The sequence below is a fragment of the Mobula birostris genome, chromosome 6, assembly GCF_030028105.1.
Source record: "Mobula birostris isolate sMobBir1 chromosome 6, sMobBir1.hap1, whole genome shotgun sequence".
Classification (NCBI taxonomy): Eukaryota; Metazoa; Chordata; class Chondrichthyes; order Myliobatiformes; family Myliobatidae; genus Mobula; species Mobula birostris.
Window position 1 is genome coordinate 26,778,111 of NC_092375.1, and position 27,016 is coordinate 26,805,126.

Sequence of the window (27,016 nt, forward strand, 5' to 3'; positions counted from 1 at the left end):
TTAACAGCTAGTAGCCTTTTCTCGTTAAATAATTCCCTGCTATTGGATGTGTTAGAAATCAACCTTGTCAAATATTGTGACAAATATGATTTCCAGATCATCAAGCCCACAATTTACTGGCATGCATGTTCCCTCCAGTTAACTGTATCAGTAACAAGGTTTATATCAGTGTTTATATATTGGTATATATTAACACTAGTATAAGAATTGCAGTCATTTTTTTCATACACTGCCACAGAGAGAAAGCAAATAAGCAAACAAAGTTTTAGGGTTGTATTAATCTTTCGAATGTGAAGTTTTGGTTATTTTAATGTATTTTATCTAGAAATTAGTTTTAGCCTGTGAATATAGTGTACAGTTAACACTGAAATAGGATGAGGATTAACTAGATCTTAACTGATACAGTTTAAGATTCTGGCACATTTTAGTTTGTAACAAACTGCTTGTTGATTTAATCATAAATCAATTTATAAAGGAAAATGTAAAGTAATTCTAAATCTCAAACTAGAAAAGATATACTGTGTGGGTGTGTGTGTGTGTGTATATATATATATATATATATATAGAGTCAGTTTTTAACTTGAACAATCTATATTCAACATTGGGCAAATATTGTTATTCCACTTGCTGGATCCAGTGCCTTTTCAGCTGCATTTAAAGTGCTTAATTGACTATTTATTATTAAATATTCAAATTAAGCTTTGTTTGAGTCTTTTCTTTAATCAGACAAGCATAGGCACTTTCTCAACTTATTCTTGTCATCCAAATGTTACGCACTATCTAATTGAAAAGTAGAAATCAAACCATTATTTCAATTTCCAGCTTTTAGTTGACAAAGGTCAAGCATACATTGGAGGCTGAGCTTGGACTGTATTAGATTTTAAAACATTGAGTGTTGTTTGTTTTCCTTGTATTGTTTACATGACTGTTTTCACACATTCGGTGTTTGACAGTATTTTAATAGATTCTTTTGGGTTTCTTTGTTTTGTAGCTGCCTGTAAGAAGATAAGTCTCAGTTGTATATTGTGTACATTTGATAACTTCGAAAAAGCTAGTAAAAGCTGAGAGATGACAGTTGTCAGCAGTAGGTCAGTCCAGTTTATATTAAAAAAAACTTCAATTTCTAAATACAATCCACATCTTAAATGGTAACTTGCTGTGCATTCATTATGTGTGAAGTTAAAATGCCAGTCAAGCTTCAGACAATTCAGGGTCTGATATATCATTTGTATTCATTGAATGATAATTTTATGAATCCTAGTCCTGTGCAACAATAGTTCTAACATTTTTTCACTACCACTATATAATTAGATGCAATATTTCTCATGAGCTAAGGCCGTTGATTTCACAAATACCAGCCCTTCCAGTAGTTCTTTTGGGAACACTAACAAGAGAAAATCTGCAGAAGCTTGAAATCTGTGCAAAACACACAAAATGTTGGAGGAACTCAGCAGGCCGGGCAGCATCAATGGAAAACCTATGGAAAAGATGCTTCCTGGCCTGCTGAGTTCATCCAGCATTTTGTGTGTGTAGTTCTTTACGGTAAATGTTTTCCCATTGTGTGTACTCTATCTCAAAGTTTAAGACTTCTATCTTGGATTATGGTGCCCATGACTGTAGCCAGTCAACTGTGCTCAACCTCTTTATGAAGGCTGATCAAAACTAGTGCAACTTCAGAAGCATTCAAAGAAAGATCAAGCTGACAAAAAAAATCACCTGTATCAGTCAAGGTTAGTTTCGTAATGTTGGAAGAATAAGCGAAGACCCTTCGGGAAGGGTAAGATGAAGGAACACATACCAATCCTCATAGAGGGATCAGAAGTGGAGAGAGCGAGCAGCTTCCTGGGTGTTAAGATCTCTGAGGATCTAACCTGGTCCCAAAATATTGATGTAGTTATACAGAAGGCAAGTTAGCGGCTATACTTCATTAGGAGTTCGAAGAGATTTGGCATGTCAACAAATACACTCAAAAACTCCTATAGTTTTACCGTGGAGAGCATTCTGATAGGCTGCTTCACTGTCTGGTATGGAGGGGCTACTGCACAGGACCGAAAGAAGCTGCAGAAGGTTGTAAATCTAGTCAGCTCCATCTTGGGTACTAGCCTACAAAGTACTCAGGAAATCTTTAGGGAGCGGTGTCTCAGAAAAGCAGCATCCATTATTAAAGATGTCCAGCATCCAGGGCATACCCTTTTCTCACTGTTACCATCAGGTAGAAGGTACAGAAGCCTGAAGGCACACACTCAGCGATTTAAGAATAGCTTCTTCCCCTCTGCCATCCAATTCCTAAATGGACATTGAATCTTTGGACACTACCTTTTTTTTTTAATATACAGTATCTGTTCTTGCACGTTTTTTAAAACCCATTCAATATAATTGATTTTCTTATTATTTTTTCTGTGCTAGATTATGTACTGCATTGAACTGCTGCTAATTTAACAAATTTCATGTCACATGCTGATAAACCTGATTCTAAATCTGATTCCATTTTACAGAAAAGCAAACCTACTGAATGTCTATGTACTCTTAATTTTGGCCAACATTATATTTACAGGTACAGTCGACCTTCACTAATCCGACTACCTGTAATCCAGTTCCTTCTATAATCTGGCACTGATTTCAAATTTCCTGCGCAACTGTAATTTCAAATTTCCCAGGCTACCGTACCAATCTGCGCATTGTTTTGGTTGCGCTAGATCTGTTCACGTGTTGGCGCGCTCTTGTAAGCACAGACAGGCGATTCCTCCTTGTTTTCCTGCATTTATTAATATCATTGGCTCTATTATGGCCCCAGTGAGTAAAGGAAATGCACCTCATGCTGTGAAGCAAAAACACCGCACATTATCCATTAAAGATAAGGTTGAACTCTTGGAAAAAACTGGACAGTGGTGTATCGGTGAAAAGCTTCTGTGAGTGTTACAACATTGGCTCTTCCACAGTGTACAATATAAAGAAACAAAGAAAAACTACATTTTTTTTTTTGCTGGTAGTGGCTCAAAGAAACAGCTGTGCATAAGAAAAACAATGAAAGACGGAAGAAGTTCGGAACTAGATAAAGTGCTGATAACGTGGTTTAATCTTCGTGTAAGTGAAGGTGTTGAACTATCTGGAGATATGGTGAAGGAACAAACAAAAGTTTCATGAAGAATTAGGACTAGATTATGAGTGTGACTATAGTGAAGGCTGGCTTCATCAGCTCAAGCAGTGTCATAGCTTACAGTTTCCTGCAGTGTGTGGTGAAAAACATTCAGCAGACAAGGAAGCAGCAGCAGTTTGTTGAAGAAACTTGTGCCAGTTTCAGCACCAGTTCCTGCTGCTTCACTCGTTTTTCAAGATGAAGATGTTGATGATCCTGACAACCCCACACTTGCAGACATGTAACTTTGCCTGAAGGTATATTAAACGTCTCACTTTAGAAGCGGAAGTGCTCTACTTTTCTATAATAGTTAATTCTTGTACATTTACCTGTACCCTTTATTTTATCTGTGCCATTACAGTACATTACTATTAAAATTTCACTTGCTACTCATTTAATATCTACATTTCATTATTATCTAACTTGTACTGATTTACATGATATTTTAAAGGTATGATGAGGCGCTTAGCTATTGCTTAATGTGATCCTTTTGTAATTCGGCATTTTTGCTAATCAGGAACTCCTCATGTCCCAGTGGTGCCAGATTATAGAAGGTCGACCTGTACAGGCAGGTTGAAAGGGGGACCTCTACCTATCATTTGCAACTCAGTATCTCAGATTACTGGATTGCTAGTTGTCTGATATTCTGTTAAACCCAGAAGCTGAACTGCAACAGGTTAGGTGTACTTTGATTATAGTGCCCTGCTTCATGACAGTAACAGTGAGTGCCTGTATACAAGGCAACTGGTAACATCTGAGAAAGTCAAGTTAATGCCTAGTGTTTTTTCTTCTAGTGTTTTAAAATTTTACTCATTTAAATATTTTGATATTAGGCATTTCAAAATACTTAAGCTTTTGAAAACTGGCAAGCTCTTGAGACAGTCGAGATGGAGCCTCCGGCTAAGTGCCTGAAGCCCGCTCTGAGCTACATATGCATGTCCAACTCTCCAAGAAAAAGTTCAGATGGATAGGGAATATGGGCAGGGGGCTAGGCCCAGAATGACTCTGCCTGAGTAGGAACCAGATACCATCGTTAAAACCATTTAACAGTGCATGAAAAAGTTGCTTTCAAAATAATCATCAAGTAATTGCTAGTATAATAAAACTTTATTTACAAAATTGCTGAACAATTTTCAAAGTAGTGCAAAATAATTTATGGAGGGTCATCCTTAGAACTTGTGGCTGAAGTAGCACCTTCTTTTGGAACAAGTCCTATGGCCTGTAGAGCAATGGTGGCTGCTGAGGCTTTTGCATGCTTCTTATTGGGACTAGCAAGGCTGGGTTTGTACTCTGTGCCATTGATCATTACCTGTCACAAAAATGTATATCATCCTCCGTAAATGCAATAGTCATAGGCTCACCATATTTTTCAATTTATTTCAGAATATTGAATGTTTAGCTACATAAAACATTTACGCTAACATATGGTTGCAAGGATGCAGTTGTTTACACATGGCAAAATTTAATAAAGATTTATATACAGTCCAAATCTTAGTGTCTAGTTTAACGTTGCTTCATCTTTGCTCACCACCTACCTCAGATCAAATATGTTAATTCTATTCTGTTCATGTCATGAAAATGGAAAAATCATTACATCTTCATTTACAAGCACATTTTAATACAATGGAACTTATTTTTATATACTATAGGAAAACACATTTGAGAAAATCACAAAAATAATAAGACCTTTAATTTCCTTTGCCAGCTCTGACTTTCACCATTCCAACTTTCATACTGATGTTACTACATTTAATTTTATTTGGCCCTTCCTGAATACTGCTATATAAAGTTGTGTACTTTAGAATTTGTATTTAATTTTGATTAAACCTTGTTGCTAAAATGTACAAGGGTCAAAACAGTTGAAAGGCATACTATTTCTAAGATTCTCCAGATTGCTAATCCTGCCCAGATGAAATGTTATTACATCATTACTTGGAATCTACTGCCCAATCCAGATTGAATCTTACAACTGTTAGTTTTGTTGTGTAAATAACAAATTAATGTGCTTCAGAAAATATTGCTAATAATGACCTTAGGAATTAAATAATGACTTTCCTCACCTTGAAAAGAAAATGTTTACAGTGATCTGGGCCACTGTCACAAACCATCAAAAATTTAGGTGGTGGCCATTTTCTCTTGTTACAAATTTCTATCAAAGCAGAAACTGGGTGTTTTCCTAAGGATTAAACAAAGTAATAACAATTTGTCATAAAATGCAGGCAACCAAAATTTAACAATTTGTAGTTAAAGCAATAACTAACTTAAATCCAAAAGGTTTTTATAACCATCCAAGGAAACAAAAAAAAGTGTTTGTAAAAGTGTTATTAAGAAAATTGTTGATAGTTTGTAATATTCTGGTTGAGGAGCTACTACCTAAAGTCAGCAGCAAAATATAAAGATTTTATGAATGACACTGTGGCTATGTATTTGTACCTGACAAGTCCTTCATTATGGGGAAATTTCCAAATTTCTTCTGTGTTTTCTCTCCTTCTGCAACCAGACCTAAATGGCATAAATATTGGATACAAATAAATAACATTGTGATATAAAGTTAAAAATGCCATTATTTTATCAGATCATGACCAAGCATTTGAAACACTAAGTCTTCACCTACTAAATGATGGAAAGCTTATTAAAAGAAGCAAATCTCTGGCCATGTTCACAATGATTTGCTGGAGATGAAAATCTGTCTTGGAATAAAGTTGCAGAAAGGCTACAGCATATAGGAGGAAATTTTGACCACCAAATCTGTACCATCATTATGCTAGAGCAAACTAGCCAGACCCATTCCCCTGCCTTCCTCATAGCCTGGCATCTTGTTTCCCTTTCAAGAAGATAGCCAGTCCCCTTTTGCTCTCACTGCTTCCCTAGCACTGTATTCCAGATTTTGAAATGTCCTCCAGTTATGCACGGAATCACCAAGAGGTTTATCGGAGAATCATTGGGACCAGTGTCTTGCCAAATTGCATAAACAGGATTGTAGTCATTGCTTTAAACTGGAGGAAGCTAACAGGATAGTTAATAACTTGAGAAAATTAGAGAGAGGTGCACAGGAAATTGACAAAGTGCTGTGACAGATCATGTAAGCTAAATTTTATAGCACAGCAGAAGTCTTGAATTCTTTGCTCTGGAGGGTGGAGGAAAACAGATCATTAGATGGAAATAAATATTTGAAAGATTAAAGAAGTAAGGGTTGTAGGGAGCCGGCCCAGAAGAGATGAGGCCAGCAGAGATGGGCTATGTTCATATTGCATAGCTTCTCAAATCTTTTTCAGCTGATCCACTCCCTCCCCACCAACATGCACAATTTTTACCCAACTTCGCACTTGACCCTAAACCACTGCTCTCACTTTGTTTCATTTCATTGTTTCCAATGCAATACTCTCTCTACTAGGAACACACGTTAAGTCAAAACTGACCATAAATATTTCAATCTATTTTCTGAATACATAAACATTGTGGAAACCACACACCTGATTTATCACACTAGTGACATCAATCTTGATGATTAACATAGAAAACCGACATTAACATTAGTTGAATGGTTGTTGCTGTAATGCTACTCCATGCTATATTGATGAGCTAAAGCCACAAAGCATCTTCACCTTTACGGTCAGTCTTGAAGTCAACAACAATAGGTTCTACTGGTCCATTTTTGTTTTTCCCCAGCCCTTCTCCTTCTCTCCATCCCATTTTCTGCATCAATTGTGCTCCCATTCCTCCAGTTAAAGGTGCAGCTTTCAGGAACTGATCCTGTTCGTAAGTAGACAGGTAGACAGAGGTCAAAGTAGCCTTTTACAGCTACACTGATCAACACAATTTGCAATTTCTGGAATGCATTATTACATAATACATCTTAAAATATAAATCCAAATTACAATTGTAAATAATTAAGTCATTGTTTAAGTCACAAGAGCTTTCAAGAAACATGCTTCAAAAAGACTGTGCATAGCATAGTCATAATTGGAAAGGAATGTGGGTGAGAGTTTACTCAGAGTGGGTCTCAGAATGAAATTAATTTAATATTTAACTTGGAATATTATGAAAGTAAAAGAGACTGCAAACTTGGTAACAAATGATCAGAATTGCTTACAACTGAAGGTCAACAAGCAATAAGAGGATAGCTCAAAAAGGGACAAATTAATGTGAGCAAGAAACATGGTCAGCACTTGTATAAAATGAACAGTTTTGGATATTAGTGGTCTTGAGTAGAGTGCATCATAAAAGCTGCAAAGCTGAACATTTGGTAACAGTGTGAATTCATTGTATTAAGTGATGTTGGAATGATTCATTTAAGCTTATATAGAAAAGAATATGCCCTTCACCACAAAATACTAAATTAAACTGCACATCTGCCTGCACAGAGTCTATATCCCGCAATTCTCTGCCTGTTCCCGTGTCAGTCAGCCAGTCAGTCCTTGGCGGTCAGTATTTTGAATTTTGTGTAGTGCCTAATACATGCTTTGTAACAATAAAAAAGTCTTTCATTGGCCAAATAAAATATGAAAATAAGATTGTCTAAAATATGCAAAGTCACTGTGTAGGCTGCAGGTGGTGGAAAATGTGGAGTCTGAAATTGCTTGGAACAGGTATCCCTGTCTCAAATCTTCCTGATTCAGACTCATCCTCAGATGTGAGTTGTAATGCTCCAAACCTGAGAAGTGTTGGTGAGGAATATCTGGACTTTTTTAGAGCCATAGAGTAATAAAGCAGAATGGTACAGTAAAAGGCCCTTTGGCCCATCTAATCCATGCTCTGTTATTCACCCTAGTCCCATCAACCCCTAGCTGAACAATACTCTCCCATCCATGTATTTATCCAAACTTCTCTATAATGTTGCAATGAAACCAGCATCCACTACTTCCACTGGCAGCTCTCACCACCCTCTAAGTGAAGAGGCTCCCCTCTCAGGCTTCCCTTAAATGACAGACCTCTAGTTCTAGTCACACTCAACCTCACTAAAAAAAAAGCTTGTTTTCATTTACTGTATCTGAACACCTCATTATTTTGTATACTTCCATGAAATCTCCTCTCATTCTCCCACGCTCCGGGGAATAAAGTTCTAACCTGTTCAACCTTTCCATGTAACTCAGTTCTTTAAATCCTAGCAACAGCCTTGTAAATTTTCTCTGTATTCTTTCAACCTTACTGATGTCTTTCCTGTTGGAAGGTGACCAGAACTGCACACAAGACACCAAATCTGGCCTCACCGACATCTTACTCAAATTCAACATAAAACCCCAACTCCTGCACTTAGTACTCAGATTTATGAAGGTCATTGTGCCAGAAGTTCTCTTTACCATCCTATTTACCTGTGACACCACTTTCAAGGAATTATGGATATGTACTCCCAGATCCCTTTATTCTACCACGCTCCTCTGTGCCCTGTCATTCATTGTGTAAGTCCTACCCTGGTTTGTCTTACCAAAGTGCAACACCTCACACTTGTCTGCATTAAATTCCGTCAGTCATTTTATCAGTCCATTTTTCCAGCTGGTCCAGTCACGCTGCAAGCTTTGATAGCCTTCCTCATTGTCCACTATGCCCCAAATCTTAGTGTCATCCATAAATTTGTTGATCCAAGACTCCAGAATTTATTCACATCTCGTACAGAGATGCATAATCATAACAGGGCTGGTATAGCCTGTAACATGTTGTATAACAGGAAGACATTTGAGATGGAGAGCAAGGATTCTGCAGAGGCTGATACTATGGAACACGTGTGAAGTATTTCCTACATGTGACATTATGTTAGGTTGCCCATGACAACAAGACAGCTAAAAGGACTTAATTGGCAAATGATCTGCATACCGTGAAGCTGATGCTCAGAGCTCAATCATGAACCATCACCTTTCTTTGCCCTTCCCCTCTGCCTACCAGCTTGTAGAGGTAAAGGACAATTAATACCTCAAAGGGAATGTAATCCTGCAGTCAGATGTACAATTTTAATGGTTAGCATAAGAGTTAAAGTGCTGTAATAAGGCAAACCTTGCAACTCTATAAAGAATACAAGTTTGATCAAGTTTCATTGTTCTTAAAAGATTTAAGGGGGGATGATATAATGTCCCATTGCCTTGAATATCAAGATGATACCCCGAATTCTATAACTAAAAATTATCTTGCTCAAGAAGATATTAGTTATCCATCTAATATCTGTACTGTACTGTTGCTTTTACTTCAGCTACACTGAAAGCAACTATTATTAACTTTTAATGAACTCCCCTTTCCAAACATAAAGAAGCAGCCCCCCCCCCACAATGGTTTTGAGGCCCACCTCTGACAAATGTGTTACACCACAGTAAACACATTTACATATAGGCATTTCCATCATTTCCAGCACAGGGAAAGGTAAAACAGCAAAATCTAATTAAAATGTTAAACCATGCAAATATAATTTACTTCAATAAGGTCATTGCTTTTAAATTTAAAAGAACTTTTGCAAGAGCTCCATATATAAAAAGATAAAACTCATTAAAGGACTGAAATTAAGAATCATTTAATTTATTTAGAAAAAGGTTTAGTAATTAACCTTTTAACTGTTTTCATACATATGTGACTATTTTTATTAAAGCAAACCATAAAATTTAAATAAGTTTTCATTACAATGAATAAGAAGGATATTTGAAACTTTAAAACTGTTTCTTTAATAACATATTGGAACACATGCAAAAACTGTCTAAAACAGCTTAAAGTAGCTCTTCAAATAAACCAAGGACGTTGAATACCAGGAGACTCCTCCCAAAAACCTGGATGGTTTTTACTTACTTCTGTTTCCTTCTTGCCCTGATTTTCCAGGAACCTCACAAAAGAAAGAGGCAACCATGCAGAGAATGATACAAACCCCAGCCAATGTCGCCCAGGGTTCCGTCCTGCTTTTGTACCTGCTTTGCAATGATAGAATTTTTTTATCATCAACATCTGTTTCAGTATTTTTCAATATGTATTCAGTTCACAAATCCAATTTCACTACGTTATGGACTGCACACAACTTACACAGAAAAGAGATCTAAAAACAAAGAAATTATTACAAAGTATTTTCTTTCCATATTTTCAACTATCAAGGTCTGGAATTCATTAACCCAGTATATAATTACTAATGACATAAAATCTTGCTCATAGATGTTTTGCAATCAAACTTGGGTATAGAAAACAATAAGTTTTATTCAAAATTATTTGCAACACCTACAATATAATGTTCCTGAGAAAGACAAACTTAGTGTTCAGAAACCTTCTAAATATACAAATAAGATTTGTCATAATACATTGAGGGAGATTTCTGCTTGTATTTAAAAAGTCAAAGCACTTTCAGGGCAAGGGGTGATTAAGAGTTCATGTCAGCTTAAATCTCCACAACTTAATAGAGAAAAAAACTTATGAATTTAACTATCAAAGCATAGCGATAGCAGATATCCTTGTTAACTAGATTTTAGTTTATGGAGCTACTTCAGGCAAAAAAGCATTGCAGTTCTGGTTACTGAGATGGATGGGAAGGTGAAAAGTGCCCTTAATGAAGGACCTTAAACTTCAAGGAGATTGTCTGGATGTTTGATAGCCTTACAAACATTGAAAAAAGCAGCTTGGGATATCCTTGCCATTTTACCCAACCCTTAACACTGCTCAAGGTAGAATCCTGAAAGTGGAGGAAGAATTAAAAATGCAGAATTCAAAAGTAGAGGAAAGTGATGCAAATGAGGTAAGACAGCAGCAGGCAAGGCACAAATTACCAAGCCTCACATATTTCTAGGAGTTGAACCGTGAAATTCAAAGTAGAATTTGTTAAGATTAGGAGGGAAACAAAATCCTTGACAATTTCCAACGACCATCAAATGCACTAATGAATTCTGCCAAATGGTATAAATTTAAAAGGCATAAGTTTTTTTTACGCATTCATGGTATACTTAAAACAAGATATATGAAACAATTGTTTCATACCAATTTGAATTTGGACTAATTCAGTTAAATTCTCTTTGCATAACTGCATCTCTTGTTTGTGAACTGGATACACCACTGAACATAAACTGAAACAGACATTAGTTTTTTTTCCTCAAATGAATTGACGACAGAAGCGAAACATGAACCATAAATTATTCAACATTTTGTAAAAGAAATACAGAAATGCAAAGCATTACTTCCTTTTACTATTTCTGTCTTGTTTAGACTGAAAGCGACTTGTGCTGCCAGTATTGTATCCTACTGATACTTAAGTAAAAAAATATTTGGTTAGGCTAAAGAGAGCTTTAAAACCCTATAATTTTATGAATGGCCCAGGATAACATAACTTTTAAAAATCCTTTAAGTTTAACCTAATGGTTCTGATTAATATCAATTTTGAAGCAGTAAATAATAATATCACAAGTAATATGCCAAGTTTCATCTTTTCCCTTCTAAAGATTCTTACCAAAATCCTCAGAAATCCTGGCTATTGAACTAAGAGATTTAATCCAGGACTCAAATGCATTTACCATTTATACACTGTCTTTCATTTTATTACCCATTTCTTCACAGCCTGTCTTAAATCAGAGCATTTGTCTTGTAAAGTGTCTTAGCATACTTGCAAGAATCAAATGCAGTGGAACCAAGTGCTTCAACCCAGTCCAAGAGGTCTCAAAATTGAGGCAAACTATGAGAGCAGCTTTCCACTCATAACAACATATTTTCTCTATTAGTCAGCTATTTCCTCTTCTACTTTTGCCAGAATAACCTCATGCAAAGCAAATGAAATCAACAAAAAGCAAAAGATTTCTACAGAGAGCTTTATCTGTAGGTGATATTCTATATAGGATGCACGTAAAAAACAGCACCATTTAATACAGAATGTCAATCAATATAAAATGGGCAGAAAGAACTTTTCTTTTTCAAGTACTTAAGATTTGATTCAGATCAGCAGCCACTTAGAGAAGAGAAATTAATTCAGTGAAATCAACGCTTTTTAAAGAGAAAACTGAAGTGGGCAATGTCAATAAGAGTTTCTTCTGGACCTCGCCCTTACTGACCCTTAACACACTCTTAAACTGTTGTAGACTTTTCTACTTCAAAGCTGGTAATAAAAAGATATCTGCAATTATGTCCATTACCTTCCTGATCCAGGCTTGAGGACCACTATGTGTTAATTCCTCATAGGTCAAGACTTGTGCTCCAGTACTACCTGTGAACTGACCAGGCAGAGAGTTTGCCTGAGCCCACACATCAATCTGACAAAAAGAAAATATATTGAAACCACATTAAACCATTGAATACTTGGTGTAAATCCAATTACATCAAAATAACTTGACATAAATATTCAAAATCTATTGATATGTTGTCAGTCTAGAGGGCTAACGATATTACATTTACTCCAACTGAGAAAGGCTGCTCAGACCCACCAGTCTACGGAAGATTAGCACAGAAATTCCAACACAGAGGCGATCAATTTGACTCAACCTATCTGTGCTGCGTTTATCTCCCACCTAGCCTATAGTCCTTCAATTGTTTTTACTCCATTCAGCTATCCAATCTGATCTTGAATATTGGTATGGTTCCTGTTTCAACAAATCACCATGAAGGTGAAATACACAGCCTTGTTGTCTGATTGAAGAGGTTTACTTGTTCAATGTCCCAAAATCTATCTATAGTCATTTTTTCTAAACCATCTTCAAATATGAGTATCTTGAATTGGAATTCACCCTTAACAAAGACATTCAGTTATTTGAATCAAATATTTTAATAACAAATCTGGTAGTATTAATACAATTAATCCAGTTTTAAACAGAAAGAAGCTCCTATAAACAAATAGAGCATTTTGAGTATGTGAGTATGCAAGAATTATCTGGGAGATGGGACACGGGCTATCCAAATTAAAAACTAAAAATGATTATGCTCCACATAAAATTGTTCCTTGGAGAGAATCAATTTACATTAGCTAGATTTTAATGCTAAGTGGTTATACCTTCATCCATTACAACAGATGATTCTCTGCAGAGGTTAGAAAGATGTGTTGCAACCTTATTAATACTTATTGATGTATAGTACATATATGCTTAGTATAATGAGTGTGTTGTATGATGATCCCAGACAGCAGGAGGTAAGAGTTTCTTCTGTTCAGCAAAAAATAAAAATACAAATGCTGCCCATTTTAATGGTTGTTCTGAACCTGAGAAGCTACATACCCACTCTATGCATCTACTCCCAATGCAACTTAAAATAGAATTGTCATCCATTACACACCTTTTACAACATGAAGCAGCCGCTGGAAAGAACTCTTCTAAAGTTATGGTTTACATTATCTAATTACAACTTAGAAAGAAATTTGTTTAAGCCAGTCATCAATTAAAATTATATTTGCATTTACATTAAGAAAGGATTCTAATTTCAGATTCAAATAAAAACTACTGTAAGCAATGTCAGTTCAGATGGTTGTTCATTGGACATTAATGTGGTGGGTGGATAATAACTTTGTAATCTTAGTCAACTATTTGGCAACACTTGCTGTAAAGAATTGAATATGTGACATTACTTCTTAGGCAAGGTCCCAAGGATGACCAGTAAGCATAGAGCACTCCTCAGAAGAAAATGGAAATCAAGAAAGGAAAATTTAGGAGACAGAAAGTAAACTGTTAAAACATAATTAAAAGTGAGTGAACAGTGGAAGGATAAAATTGCTTTGAAATTGAAGCTATGAGGAATGACAATGACAATGCAAGAACTCAGTAGAAAACAAAAAGGTTAACATTTAGATGTAACGATGTCTTTCAAAAATGCTATCAATCACTTCACAGAAAACAAATGGGAAAGCAGTGACCAGGGATTTGTGGTAAGGTCCTCAGTTAGATGAATGATCTATTGGTGCTAAATGAGTGATGGATGAGGATCAGGCCATGAAAGGAATTCTACTCTTCTTCCAACAGTGGCATGGAGAGCTTTTCTGGTGATTTATAATGTAGTATACACCCTCCAGTGGAATATCAGCCAAGATTTCAGACGACCACACACCAAACACTCATTTCAGAAAGAAAGCACCATTCACCTCCTCACCATTCACCAGACCATTTCCCACTTACCTGTTCCTGTGCTCTGAGTATCATTGACATTGCTTCCACGTCATACGGATTCTTAACAAGACGTTTCCGTGCTGCTGCTCTCTCACTCATTGTTGCAGAGATATCCACAACCTAGAACACAAAATGCTAACATTTCTATTTGGAGAGATATAAACTGCAGAGCATTTTCTTCTTCAAACAATTTTAGGCTTTGTTTCTTGGCTCTTTATTGAAATCTGAACAGCCCACATTCAATTATTTGACAATGGCACAGCAGTTTATGTTACCAGAATTGTTTCCATGTTGTATGACTCTACTGTGGAGATAGGAAAGATGCCATTAAATGAAAGAGTGCAAGATAGATTTAAGAAATATTTTTTTATTCATAGATACAGTGTAGAACAGGCCCCTCAGGCCTTTTAAGCTGCACCACCCAGGAACTCACTGATTTAACCCTAGCCTTATCACAGGACAATTTACAATGACAAATTAGCCTACTAACTGGTACGTCTTTGGACTGTGGGAGGGAAGTGGAGCACCCAGAGGAAACCCATGTTGAAGTTACAAGGAATGACAATGACAATGCAAGAACTCAGTAGAAAACAAAAAGGTTAACATTTAGATATAATCATGTCTTTCAAAAATACAATCAATCACTTCACAGAAAACTCCTGTGCCCATCCACTACATAATGTACTGGGTGGGCACAGGAGTACATTCAGCCAGAGACTCATTCCTCCGAGATGCAGCACAGAGCGTCATAGGAAGTCTAGGAAGTCATTCCTGCCTGTGGCCATCAAACTTTACAACTCCTCCCTTGGAGGGTCAGACACCCTGAGCTGATAGGCTGGTCCTGGACTTATTTCATAATTTACTGGCATAATTTACATATTACTATTTAACTATGGTTCTATTACTATTTATTATTTATGGTACAACTGTAACAAAAACCAATTTCCCCCAGGATCAATAAAGTATGACTATGACTATGACTATGTTGACACAGGAAGGAACACACAAATTTCCTTACGGAGGACACCAGAATTGAACTCTGAATTCCGATCTCCCGAGCAGCGTCACGCTACTACTAAGCTATTGCCAGGACTTGATGACCTGAGTTATAGAGAGAATTTGGGCAGGCTAGGTTATTTCTTGGAACATAGGAAACATAGAAAATCACATGAGGCCTAGATACATAGAATGAATGTATACAGTATTTTTTCCCAGGAAAAAGAGAATCAAAAATATAGAGCATAGGTTAAGTGAGAAGGATAAGATTGAGAAGACATCTGAGGAGCAACCTCTTCCCACAGAAGGTGATGAGTATATGAAACAAGCTGCCAGAGAGCGTGGTAAAGGTGTTTACCACAAACAACACATAACAATATTTAGAAGTTATTCAGTCAGGTGCATGGATAGGAAAGATTTGAGGAATATGTGCCAAATGTGGACAAATGGGACTAACTTAAATAGACATCTTGTTCAGCATGGACATGTTGGACTGCAGGGATTGTTTTCATATATTACTGTACGACTCTATGACTGGTAATCTACAGAAATGTAGCAGAGTTATTTCCCAGATGCTTGTGAAATCTAAATTCAATTAATAATTGCTATTTAGGGAAAAAAGCCACCAACCTATCATAGCAATGATCAGAATCAGACTTAATATCACCGGCATTGTCATGAAATGTGTTAACTTTATGGCAGTAGTACAATGAAATACATGATGAATAAATACAGATAAAAAAACTGACTAACATTAAGAATATATATGTCAGTTATATTTAAGTTTAAAAAAGTTGCGCAAAAAAAAAAAATAGTGAGGTAGTGTTCACGGGTTCAATGTCCATTAAGAAATCGGATGGCAGAGAGGAAGAAGCTGTTCCTAAATATCTGAGTGTGTGCCTTCAGGCTTCTGTACCTCTTTCCTGATGGTAACATCATGAAGAGGGCATGTCCTGGGTGGTGGGGATTCTTAATGATTGACACTGCCTTCCTAAGGCACTGCTCCTTGAAGATGTCTTGGATACTAGAGAAGCTTGTACTTCTGATGGAGTGACTAATTTTACAAGGTTTTGCAACTGATTTCAATCTTGTGCAGTAGCCCCTGCCCCCATACCAGACGATGGTGCAGCCAGTCAGAATGCTCTCCAGGTACATTTGTAGAAGTTTTCAAGTGTTTTAGTTGACAAATCAAATCTCCTCAAACTCCTAATGAAATATAGCCGTTGTCTAAACTTCTTTATAGCTGCAATATATTGTAAAGTTAGGTCCTCAGATATATTGACACCAAGGAACTTGAAATTGCTCACTCTCTCCACTTCTGATCCCTCTATGAGGATTGGTTTGTGTTCCTTTGTCTTACCCTTCCTGAAGTCCACAACCAGCTCTTCGGTCTTGCTGATGTTGAGTGCAATATTGTTGCTGCGACACCACTCAAATAACTGTACATCTTGCTCCAGTACTCCCTTTTGTCACCACCTAAAATTCTGCCAACAATGCTTGTATCATCAGGAAATTTATAGTTGGCATTTGAGCTATGCCTATCCACACAGTCACGGGCATAGAGACAGTAGAGCAGTGGGTTGAGCACACATCCCTGTGGAACGCCAGTGTTGACTGTCAGCAAGGTGGAAGTGTTATTTCTATTCCGTACAGATTGTGGTTTTCCAGTTAGGAAGTTGAAGGTCCAGCTGCAGAGGGAAGTACAGAGGTACAAAGATACTGATGAGAAAGACTAGTTGTAAAACCCCATCTCGTTCATGAATGTCCTTCAGGAAATCTCCCAGCTTTACCCAGTATGGCCAATATATGACTCCACGTCCACCTCATGTAGCTGAATATCCAATGCCATCTGAAATAGAATAGCCAGCAGCTCACTTGTACCAGCATTACTTTGTTTAAACAAAGAATAGCACTGTATGGATCTTCTGGCATCAATGTAGGGTCTGAACTCTGACACAACCATATGGCTCATTTGACCTTGCAAGGTCCTCCACACCAACATCTAAGCATCATCTCGTCAAGCAATCATCTTACATAGCTTCACCCAAGGAATCACGTGTAAGAGGGATCTTAGGGTCTATCTCCATAGCTCTCCGAAAGTAGGTAAAGGCACGTTTGCTTTCATTGATCAGTGCATTAAGTATAAGAGTAAGGAAGTAATGTTGCAGCTGTGTAAAACTTTGGTTAGGTCACACTTAAGAATAAAGTCTGCTGTTCTGGTCAGCCCATTACAGGAAGGATGTGGAAGCTTCACAAAAGGTGCATAAGAGGTTTACTAAGATGCTGCCTTGTTCCGATTGCATAAGCTGGAAGAAAAAGTTGGATAAACTTGGATTGTTTTCTTCGGAGAATCAAAGGCTGAGGATAGAACTGATAATGTTTATAAAATTATGGGAGGCATATATGGGGTAGGCAGTCAGAATCATTTTCCCAGGTTAGAAATATCAAATCTTTTATGATATACATTTAAGGTGAAGAAATCTTAGAGAAAGTGTCTGGGGTGAGTTTTTTGTTACACGGAGAGTGATAGGTGCTTATAACAGGATACCAGGACAGATGGTAGACAATGTTGCAGACTCTTCATCACAATCAGTGGATATTTCCTGTCCCTTCTTCAAAGTTAGTGGTTCACTGGTACACAGGCAGGAGGGAGCAGCCCAGGAGCCCTCAATATTAACTCAAGTTCTTCCGGTCAAGATGGCGCCAGCATACAATGTTCCCTCGGTTGACGTCTTCCAGATAGTCTATTTTACATCTTTTATGTCTGTTTTTCATCTTAAATATTTTTCTGGGACTGTTAGAGCCTGCAATTTACCGTCTGGGGATAGCTTGAGTGATCCAGCACTTGGCTGTCTTCAAGAAGATTCTGGTAAGTGAGCATGTACTCGACAATACTTGAGGCAAAGAAACTTTGAAATGGGGCATGAGCTAATGTTCAGCTCTGTTTTGCCAATTAAAACATTCTTTATCGCCGATAAAGCACCGAGGAAGATTGAGACATCAAGGCAAATACAGAAGGCGAGCAAGAGATCAGTGCCAACTGCCTTCCTTTTGATCACTGCCAAGGAGTCTGTGAGCAGCCTATCACTGTGTGGCTCACTGTGGCGGGCAGGTAGGCCCCTGTGCTCATGTGGTGTCTCTCCATTGACAGAGAAGACATTATCGTGGTTCTGGGTTATTGATTGGACTATTGCGTTTATGGAATGTGGACTTTCTCAGACTTATGGTTTTTATATTCTGTGTTTTTTGCTCACTACTTTCCATTTTGCTCTACAAGGGGAGGGGTTTTGGGGGTTGATGCTCTTGTGTGGGGGGAGAAAGGTTTGGGCTCGATGTTCTTGTTTCATTTTGTGCGGCGGAAGGGGGCTTGGGTGTTGATGATTGGAATGCCATTCTTTTTTTGTGCGGGGGGTGGGTTTGATGTTTCTCTCTGAACGACCTTCGTGTACTTTGTTTTGTGGCTATCTGGAGAAGACGAATCTCAGAGTTGTATATGGATACAAACTTTGATAATAAATGAAACTTTGAACTTTTTGAACCTTTTGACCCTATGAAATCTCACAGCATCAGGTTAAACCTGGGTAAGGAACCACCTCTTGACTACCACTTGATGTCCTCTTGCAGATTATGAATCAATGTTCCTCCACTGCCATAGAATAGTACAACATGGAAACAAGCCCTTCAGCCCATGCTGACCACAGCATCCTCCCTGCTAATCCCAGTTGCCACTTTCAGCCCATTATCCTCCAAGCCCTTCCCCTCCATGTAACCACCCAAATGCCTCTTAAAGATACTATCTGTCTACACAGTCATTAATTACACAGTGCATTGTGCTAGGATAAGGTAGTTCTTCTGGTGAAGGTAATCCCATGGCAATGTTCGATAGAGCATTCCAGGATTTAGATAGACCAGCAATATATTTCCAAGTCAGGATACTGTAAAGCTTGGAAGAGAAATTTCATGTGGTGCTGTCCCCACACATTTGCTGCCTTTGTCCTTCCTGGTAATAGGGGCTGTAGGTCTGAGAGGTGCTACAGGAGGGGCCTGGTTGGGTTATTGTAGTCCAAGTTTTTCAATGGTAAATATTAAAGCCACTGTGCACCAGTGAAGGACAGAATGAATGTTAGGTCAGTTGATGATGTGCCAATCAAACAGCTGCTTGTCTTGGTTGGTGTCGATCTTCATGGGAGTAGTTGGTCCTACAGTTGTGCAAGTGGTGAGTACTCAATCAGATTGCTAATTTGTGCCTTTTGGATAGTGGACAGGCTTTGGAATGACTGGACATAAGTGACTCACTATAGGATATCCTGCCTCTGATCTGCTTGGTATTTATTGTCGTCATGGTATTTACTAGCTGGTCCAGCTAAATTTCTGGTCTGTGGTATAGGATGGGATTACTTTCATCAGAAGAACTACCTTATTCTAACTGAATGCACTCTGCAATGATTTAATCTGTATGCAAGACAAGCTTTTCACTGTCTCTTGGTACATAGTACAATAATAAACCAATACCAAGTAAATCAAGAAGGTGGCTCACTACCACTTTGCGAAGAGAAATTAGGAAGTAGGCCTTACAGGCAACGCCCAAATACTGAAAATAAAAAAATATATTTTTTAAATGTCCAACTGGCTAGTATTAGCTCAGAAGTCTTGAGGTGAGTATGAACCAGATATTTTAAGTGTATTTAATACAGTGCCAGGTGCCTAGAACCTCCCCCCCCCAAATAGAGACAAGAAGCAATAACTCTAACCAACTTACTATCCTTTGACCAGCAGCATCTATCATTTAATGGTTAATGAAGCAAATTATAATAACATCATTATTCTACCAATGAAATAATAGATTTTCAATAGGTGTGAATGGAAAATAAGAACAAAATAGTTAACAAATTCAAAGTTATCCTGCAATAATTTAAAAATACCAAATTTGCACCAATTCATTGGGCTGGATTTGTTGAGAACCATTAAAAAGAAATGAAGCATGTGTCTCCCAATCACACACTGCATAAATCCACTAGGACTCTCACCTGAGAACTGACTTCTGGAAAGACATCATCAGTTGTTTCTCTACTGTTTTTTTCCACAGGAACCCATTGTCCATAACCATTCAGCACCTCTTTCTTCCTGTGTTGCGAACCAGAGGAAACTGGAAACTCCTTAGTTAGAGCCACCTGGGTTTTTGCTGTTGGCTTCACTGTGGCATTCTGCTAACAAAGGGACAGTCAACACTAATTTAAACAGCACATTGAGCAACCTTCTTCTAAACAGAGGCACTCTAATGTGGATACTAATGTCAACTCCATTTCAGCAGGGTTGAAGAACTAGGATTAACCCCACCTTGTAGGATCATCAGAATTAGATTTTGACTCCGAACTGAGACATTCTCAGATTACTGTGGGCCGATGTTCGTGTAGAAGTTTGTTGTAATTAGAAATTGTTTAGTTTAATATAAAAGCAGAAAATATTGGCCTATTTAGAAGGTCAGGCACCATCTACTCAGTTAGAGGCAGGGAAAGAGTCTTAAAATTTTGTTGTAACAACTTCTGCTGGAAAATGTTAATCCAGTTTCACCCTACCTTACCGCAAGCTGCACTTTGTTTTTATTTCACTTTTCAACATGACAGACAATATGAGTATTGCAAAAATGCCTCAAGGGGTTTTCTTCCAAATGAAGAATCAACACAACAAGGTGAATTTTCAATAACAGATTAAAATTTTACTCAGCAAACCTTGGTTATACAGTATAACCATAAAAATGGGTGCACTCTTTGACTAAAAATGTTTGATGTTAGGGTCATGGAATCATAGAGTTGTACATAGAAAAATCCCTTTAGCCCACTGGATCTATGCCAACCATCATACCTATCCATACTAATTCCACTTGCCTGATTAATTCAATATCCCCCTATGACTTACTCATTTAAGTATCTGTCGAGATGCACCTTAAATATTGTTACTGTTCCTGCCTCCACCACCTCCTCTAGCAACTCAACCCATCTGTGTGAATATTTTTGCCCCACAAACTCCCTGTAGATCTCCTCCCTCTCAACTGAAACCTACACTCTCTAGCTTTAGACACCCCTACATGGGAAACAGACACGAGGTATCTATTCTCTCTTCATAATCGACAGTTCAGCAAGAAAGAATGTCAATGAATAAACTTCGAATTAGAAAATAATTCCTGAGGTGATTGATCTTCTTTGTTAGAATTGAAGTATACTTTACAATTCAGAACTTGTGTCCAATTTGCATTGAGAAAGAACATATACATTTCTGGTCATTGTAAAGCAAATATTAGAAATTATGAAGGACCAAAGACAAACTACTTTTAGCCAACCTAACTGTGATTTGTTTTGTCACCAAGGTACAAAGCTTTCATTCTCAGTCCAAGCCAAACTATTAAGAAGCTGTATTTGCTCTGTTTCACTGGTATCAGCTTCCTCTTCCAATGCACAGAGTGACTTGAAAGTCCTGTTCTTGCATTATAAGCACAGGCTAAACTCACTCTAGAAGTTGTCAAGTCACTTGAAGCCATTTTAATAACATTATGTTCTGATTACCATCTGTCAAACCTACTGGCATGACAACCTATTACAAATTAGCAGCCTCAGTCCTTTAGATTTTTATTATTGTAGTGTTTTTTAATATTTGACTTTTTCTTTCTTAATCCAGTCTTTTGCTCCTTTATATTGTGTTTTCTTTATATGCTTTGCTTCTCTAAGTCCAACCCTATGTCCCCGTCATAAGAGGTGGAAATAGGTAAGGCCAGCAAACAGGGCTCCAGTGAAGTTGTGTAGGCCAATCCCCTTTACAGTGGATACAATGGATTACAGAAACATTGATGAACTCAAACCATACCATTGACTTCAGAGGATGATGGAAACAGGAGGTCATTGATGGCCTACGCTCCACTGGGAGCTAAAGGCCCCAAGTAAGTGAAGTTTATATGTTTTGTCATTGAATCAATGAATCTATCTTGTTTTTTCCTTTATTCTGGTTTCTTGCTTATGAAGATCCTTCAACTCAGAAATATTGGTGCACCAGTAAAAGAACATAATTTTGGAATTGCATTATTTCCCAGGACTGGGGCCAGGTATTGGAAGATGCGAGGATCAGGATGGGTGGAGATTGGGAGTGAAGGTTGAAATTTTTAGGTAGGTCAGTGATCAGGTATTTAGGGCTGGGTTGATTGATGGAGGTGGACTAAAACCAGTGGATTGGCAGAGCAGGATATGGGAAAGAGGGTAGGGAGTTCAAAGATTAAAAACTCCATATGAGGCACAACTGGAGATGCACAAAGGAGATGCACAGTTCAATACTGGTCATTTCTGGGAAAATGTGGACAAATTTTCCTACTAGTCCAAAAGTAGTATTGTATTCTGTAGAAAATTATAACTTTTGATTGTGTTACTGCTGAAGTTGCATCTTGCTTACAAACATCACTTACTGCTCAGTGAAATTAGGGGAGAATGCAAGAGGATCCATTCTTGAGAAAGGTCACTTTCACTTCCACAGCATTGAAGTAAACAAAAATAATCATATTTCTAGACCATTGGGCCTGACCTCCTGCAGTTCCTGATCGTCCTGTAGAGGGAGCTGCACAGCATGCATCTTTCATTAAGCACAACCCTCCAAGCACTAAATCCAACAGCCAAAGACAGGCCCATCAAACAGCATGCATTTGCAATTATTGCTGGTCTATTGCTTGAAGGAGCATGAACATGTCAAGAAATTCTTTTTTCATGAAAATTATATGGAAGTAAGAAATAGGGGAAGTAAGTGATGTGGCCTCTCAAGCTTACTCCACCAGTCATTAAGGTTATGAATGATCTTTTACAAGCAAAAGAGATTCTGCAGATGCTGGAAATCTTGAGAAACACACATAAAATGCTGGAGGAACTCAACAGGTCAGGCAGCAACTATGAAGAGGAAAGGCCTCAGCCTAAAAAGCCAACTGTTTATTCCCCTCGATAGATGCTGCCTGACCTGCTGAGTTGATCCAGCATTTTGTGTATTTTGACTGGTCATTTACTTTGTCATCGCTAATTAAAGGTATTCAATTTATGCTAGGTCTTTTATGTAGTTTTCTAATTCATGCAGATAAATGAGATTGCTGATTCATCTCTGGCATAACATACCTTTCTATCCCCTCCCCGCCCTGTAGATTCTTCTGAAGAGTTGTCAATATGGCAGAGATTTACAATAGCATTATGGAGTGTTATTCCTCTCTCAATATCCTTTAAACTAAGCTTAATCAAGTGTTGATGGGAATAATATTCCAAACTAAGGAGTGTTTTGATTATGGAGTTCATTCTTTCCTTTCAAATAGATCAATACTACAGACTAAAAATCTTACTTCTCAATTCCCACTATCCTAGATGCCGTCACATAATAGTACCTTTTGTAAGAGTGACTTACCCTTATATAGCACATTTTTATGTGGTAAAATGTCTCAAGGCATTTCATGCTATCAAAGAAAATATGATCAAGTCACTGAAGGAGACGATTAAAGCAGGGCATTTTGAGCAGAAAGGAAGATAGTGACTGAGGTTTAGGAAGGAAATTCCAGAACTTGGGAACCTTTCCAGCTATTTTCCAGAAGATGACCGAGCTCAGGGATGAACTACATACCACATTTAAAGGACAATAGACAATAGGTAATTCGGCCCTTCGAGCCAGCACCGCCATTCACTGTGATCATGGCTGATCATCCAGGAGAGATGATGTTCAGGGCTGTTGTCAAGCTGGAAATGGTTAGAGATAGGACAGGTTTATAACGTACGGGGGGATGTGGAAGAACAGATAATAGATTTGAAATAAAAATGCAACTTAACTAAGAGCCAATGTGAGTCAGCAAGTACAACATACAAATGCTGGAGGAACTCAGTGGGTCAGACAGCATCAGTGGGAAGACTGCTAAGTTTCTCTAGTATCTTGTTTGATACTCCATTTTCAGCATCTGCAGTCTCTTGCTTCTCCAGTGAGTCAATAGGCTTGGATTAACAGGATGTCAAACATGAACGAATGTAACAAAAAAGACTATCCAGTAATGTAGTTAAGAGGTAACGAAGGCATGGATATGTGCTTCTGCAGCAAATAAACCATAGCAACAGTAAGTTGGGCTTTGGATATACTATATCTTTGTAATGTTGCAGATTTGCGCTCCAAAGCCACAGGTTAAATTTTGGTCCAGTTACAAACTGTCACCAATGAGGGTAATTGAAACTGGGGGTAAGAAATATAGTGGGTTACAGGGTTCGAGGCAAAGACTTTGGTCTTTGCAGTGTTGGCTGAAAAAAAATCTGCTTATCCATTTCTGATTGTAGGTCATGCAGTCTGACCAGATGACTGAGAGAGAGAGGTTTAGCATGTTGAAATATAGGTGTTGCATAATATGTAGCAATCATGCCTATAGAGAGACAAAACTGGATTTGTCCCTGTAGCTGAAATTAAGGCCTATTTTCTGTACATCCTATGAAGTTAAATTGTTCTTACAAACACATGCAACTCCAAATCATTTCAGTTACAGGAATGTACAATACAGACTTTAACTCAGCATGTCTATGCCAACATTTTTGCCCACCTACCATTGTCCCATTTGCTCATATTTGGTATCATTCTATGCCTTGCCTTTTTAGGTCTCTTTAACCTAGTGATTGTTTCTAACTTCACCAGCTCCTGACAGCAAGCTCCAGAAATCAGGAACTCTGTAAAAAAAAAACCTCTCAAAACTCCTTTAATGCTTCATCTCGTCCATACCTTTTTGATAACCCTACTATGCAATCTTTTATCAATTTAAGTAATCAGTCTTTAAAAACAATGCATGTGCAACACATATCCCCTTTTAATGCTACTTCATCGATTAAAGACCATGAGGGCAGAATTGGATCATTTGGACCATCATTCAATCATAGCCAATATATTTTCCCTCCTCATCCCCATTCTTCTGCCTTGTCCCCACAACCTTTTACACTCTCACTGTCACGAACCTATCCACCTCTGCCTTAAATATACCCAAACACTTGGTTTCCACAGTCATCTGTGGCAATGCATCCCACAAATTTATCGTCCGTTGGCTAAGGAAATTCCTCAACTCTTACAATAGCAAAATGAGATTTGCTTTATGGTGAAGAATACTGCAAATTCCATCACACAATTCATAACTCTGAATGGAAGCTGTACATTGAGGAAAGTAGGATATGTAATTGATATATTACTGTTTTCCACAAAAAGTTAATTTTTTTATCCTGCATCAGCTTGAATCTATTAATTTTACATAGAATTTTTTCCTCATAATGCTATTAAACGAATTTCAGTATCACGAGGGGAAAATAATCTCTGTGCACAGGGCCTAATCAAAGAAAAGCCACTGGTGGAACCATTACAAATGGTATTAGCTTAAGCTTGATTTTTCCAGTTGTCACTGATTTCCAAAGACCTGCTGGGAATTTGTTTTTATAATTTTCCTAACAATAAAATTGGGATGGCAATGTTCTAATTATTATACACATTTTAAGGTCATTTCAAAACATGACTATAGATTAATGGGTTTGTGGTTATCTGATAGAATTTACTAATCAGTGACGAGACCAGAGTAGTGTCCGTGAGGCAGTAAGACTAAGTGTGACAGCAAAAGGAACATGTAACCATAAATGAACTTAAAATGTTTAAGATTTAAATTCCTTTTTTTTTTGGGTGCAATTTATTTTGGAGATCAGATCAATGCTATTTTTTTAAGGCTAAGAATATCCTATTTTGTCAAAGTAAAACAGTAACCAAAAATACAGAATATTTCAAGTCCTAGCTATGTGCCAGAGGTCAGTTTAAAACAAAGTTTATAGATCTGGAGGAAGTTATAGAAATAGCTTTGGGCAAGGCTATAGAGGAATCTGAAAATAAAGTTTGAAAAGTCAACAGATATGGATGTCATGGATGAATAGAGCCAGGAAAGCAGTTAAACAATGTTAAGGTAAAAATAAACACTGAGGTGGAGTGGATTATTATTAATAAAGAGAGAACTTGCATTTAAACAGCACCTTTAATGACCATTTTACATCTCATAAATTGTTCATAATGTGATAAGAAAAGCCTATTACCTTAAAACAAACAGCTAATCTCTACTTGTGTTTAACAACATTGAACAAACAACAAATTACAGTTAATCTCCTTGATCATGCTGGATGAAGGATGAATTTTGACCAGGAGTCAGGGAATATTCCCTGATTTTCTTCATGGTGCCATAGAATCCGTTTCCTCCATCAGAACACATTGACTCAACACTTAATGTTTCATTCAAAAGACTCGCCTCCAATAACACAGCAAAGTTAGCTGTGGCACAATATCAGCCTAGAAATCATGGAAAGTCCAGGAGCAAGGCTTGAACCGAAAACTGAAGCTCACTTTACCACAGATTACTATACATTAGATCCGTATAATGTATTGTTACATGCATGATCATGGGATCAGTGCAGATATGGGAGAATAGAATTAAAAGTGAAAATTAAAGCTCAATTTCAGATGATGACCAGGTGTTGATGATGCAGTGAATTTAGTCGCATCCTGTTAAGTTGATAGCATCATGTTTTGAAACCATTTTGCTGGGTTTCAATTTGCAGCTGACCAGTTAATTGCACAATTTAAAATACCCAACTCCATTTATTTCTATTCTAATGTTGTACCAATGCTAGTAAATATTATTGAATGCTGACTGCTCGGAATCAACAAATGCCTTTTTAATTTTTCACATCAGTCCTAAGCCATTCCAACTATTTGAAACTCAAAACCACTCATGAAAAATCTACTGTCCATTTCCAATAAAAATTTAATTACCTATGTTTTTACCCATGTCAGTCTAAAG

At 37.5% G+C, this 27,016-nt stretch overlaps 1 protein-coding gene across 6 annotated transcripts in view; it reads right to left on the bottom strand.

The window, feature by feature from the left end:
- Positions 1–4,234: 4,234 nt before the first annotated feature.
- LOC140198874 (uncharacterized) overlaps positions 4,235–27,016 on the bottom strand; it is a 52,587-nt gene continuing 29,805 nt past the window's right edge. The window contains exons 6-12 of one of the 6 annotated variants that reach the window (XM_072260052.1): positions 20,187–20,363; positions 14,173–14,283; positions 12,211–12,327; positions 6,742–6,889; positions 5,570–5,638; positions 5,197–5,312; positions 4,235–4,445 (exon numbers count right to left, since the gene is read on the bottom strand). In XM_072260052.1, coding sequence (XP_072116153.1) covers positions 4,290–4,445; positions 5,197–5,312; positions 5,570–5,638; positions 6,742–6,889; positions 12,211–12,327; positions 14,173–14,283; positions 20,187–20,363 — 894 coding nt within the window. In that variant the 3' untranslated portion in view covers positions 4,235–4,289. Of the gene's footprint in view, positions 4,446–5,196; positions 5,313–5,569; positions 5,639–6,741; positions 6,890–8,947; positions 9,062–9,901; positions 10,021–12,210; positions 12,328–14,172; positions 14,284–20,186; positions 20,367–27,016 lie in introns of those variants that run through there. The other 5 variants (XM_072260050.1, XM_072260056.1, XM_072260054.1 and 2 more) reach the window with 5 other exon arrangements.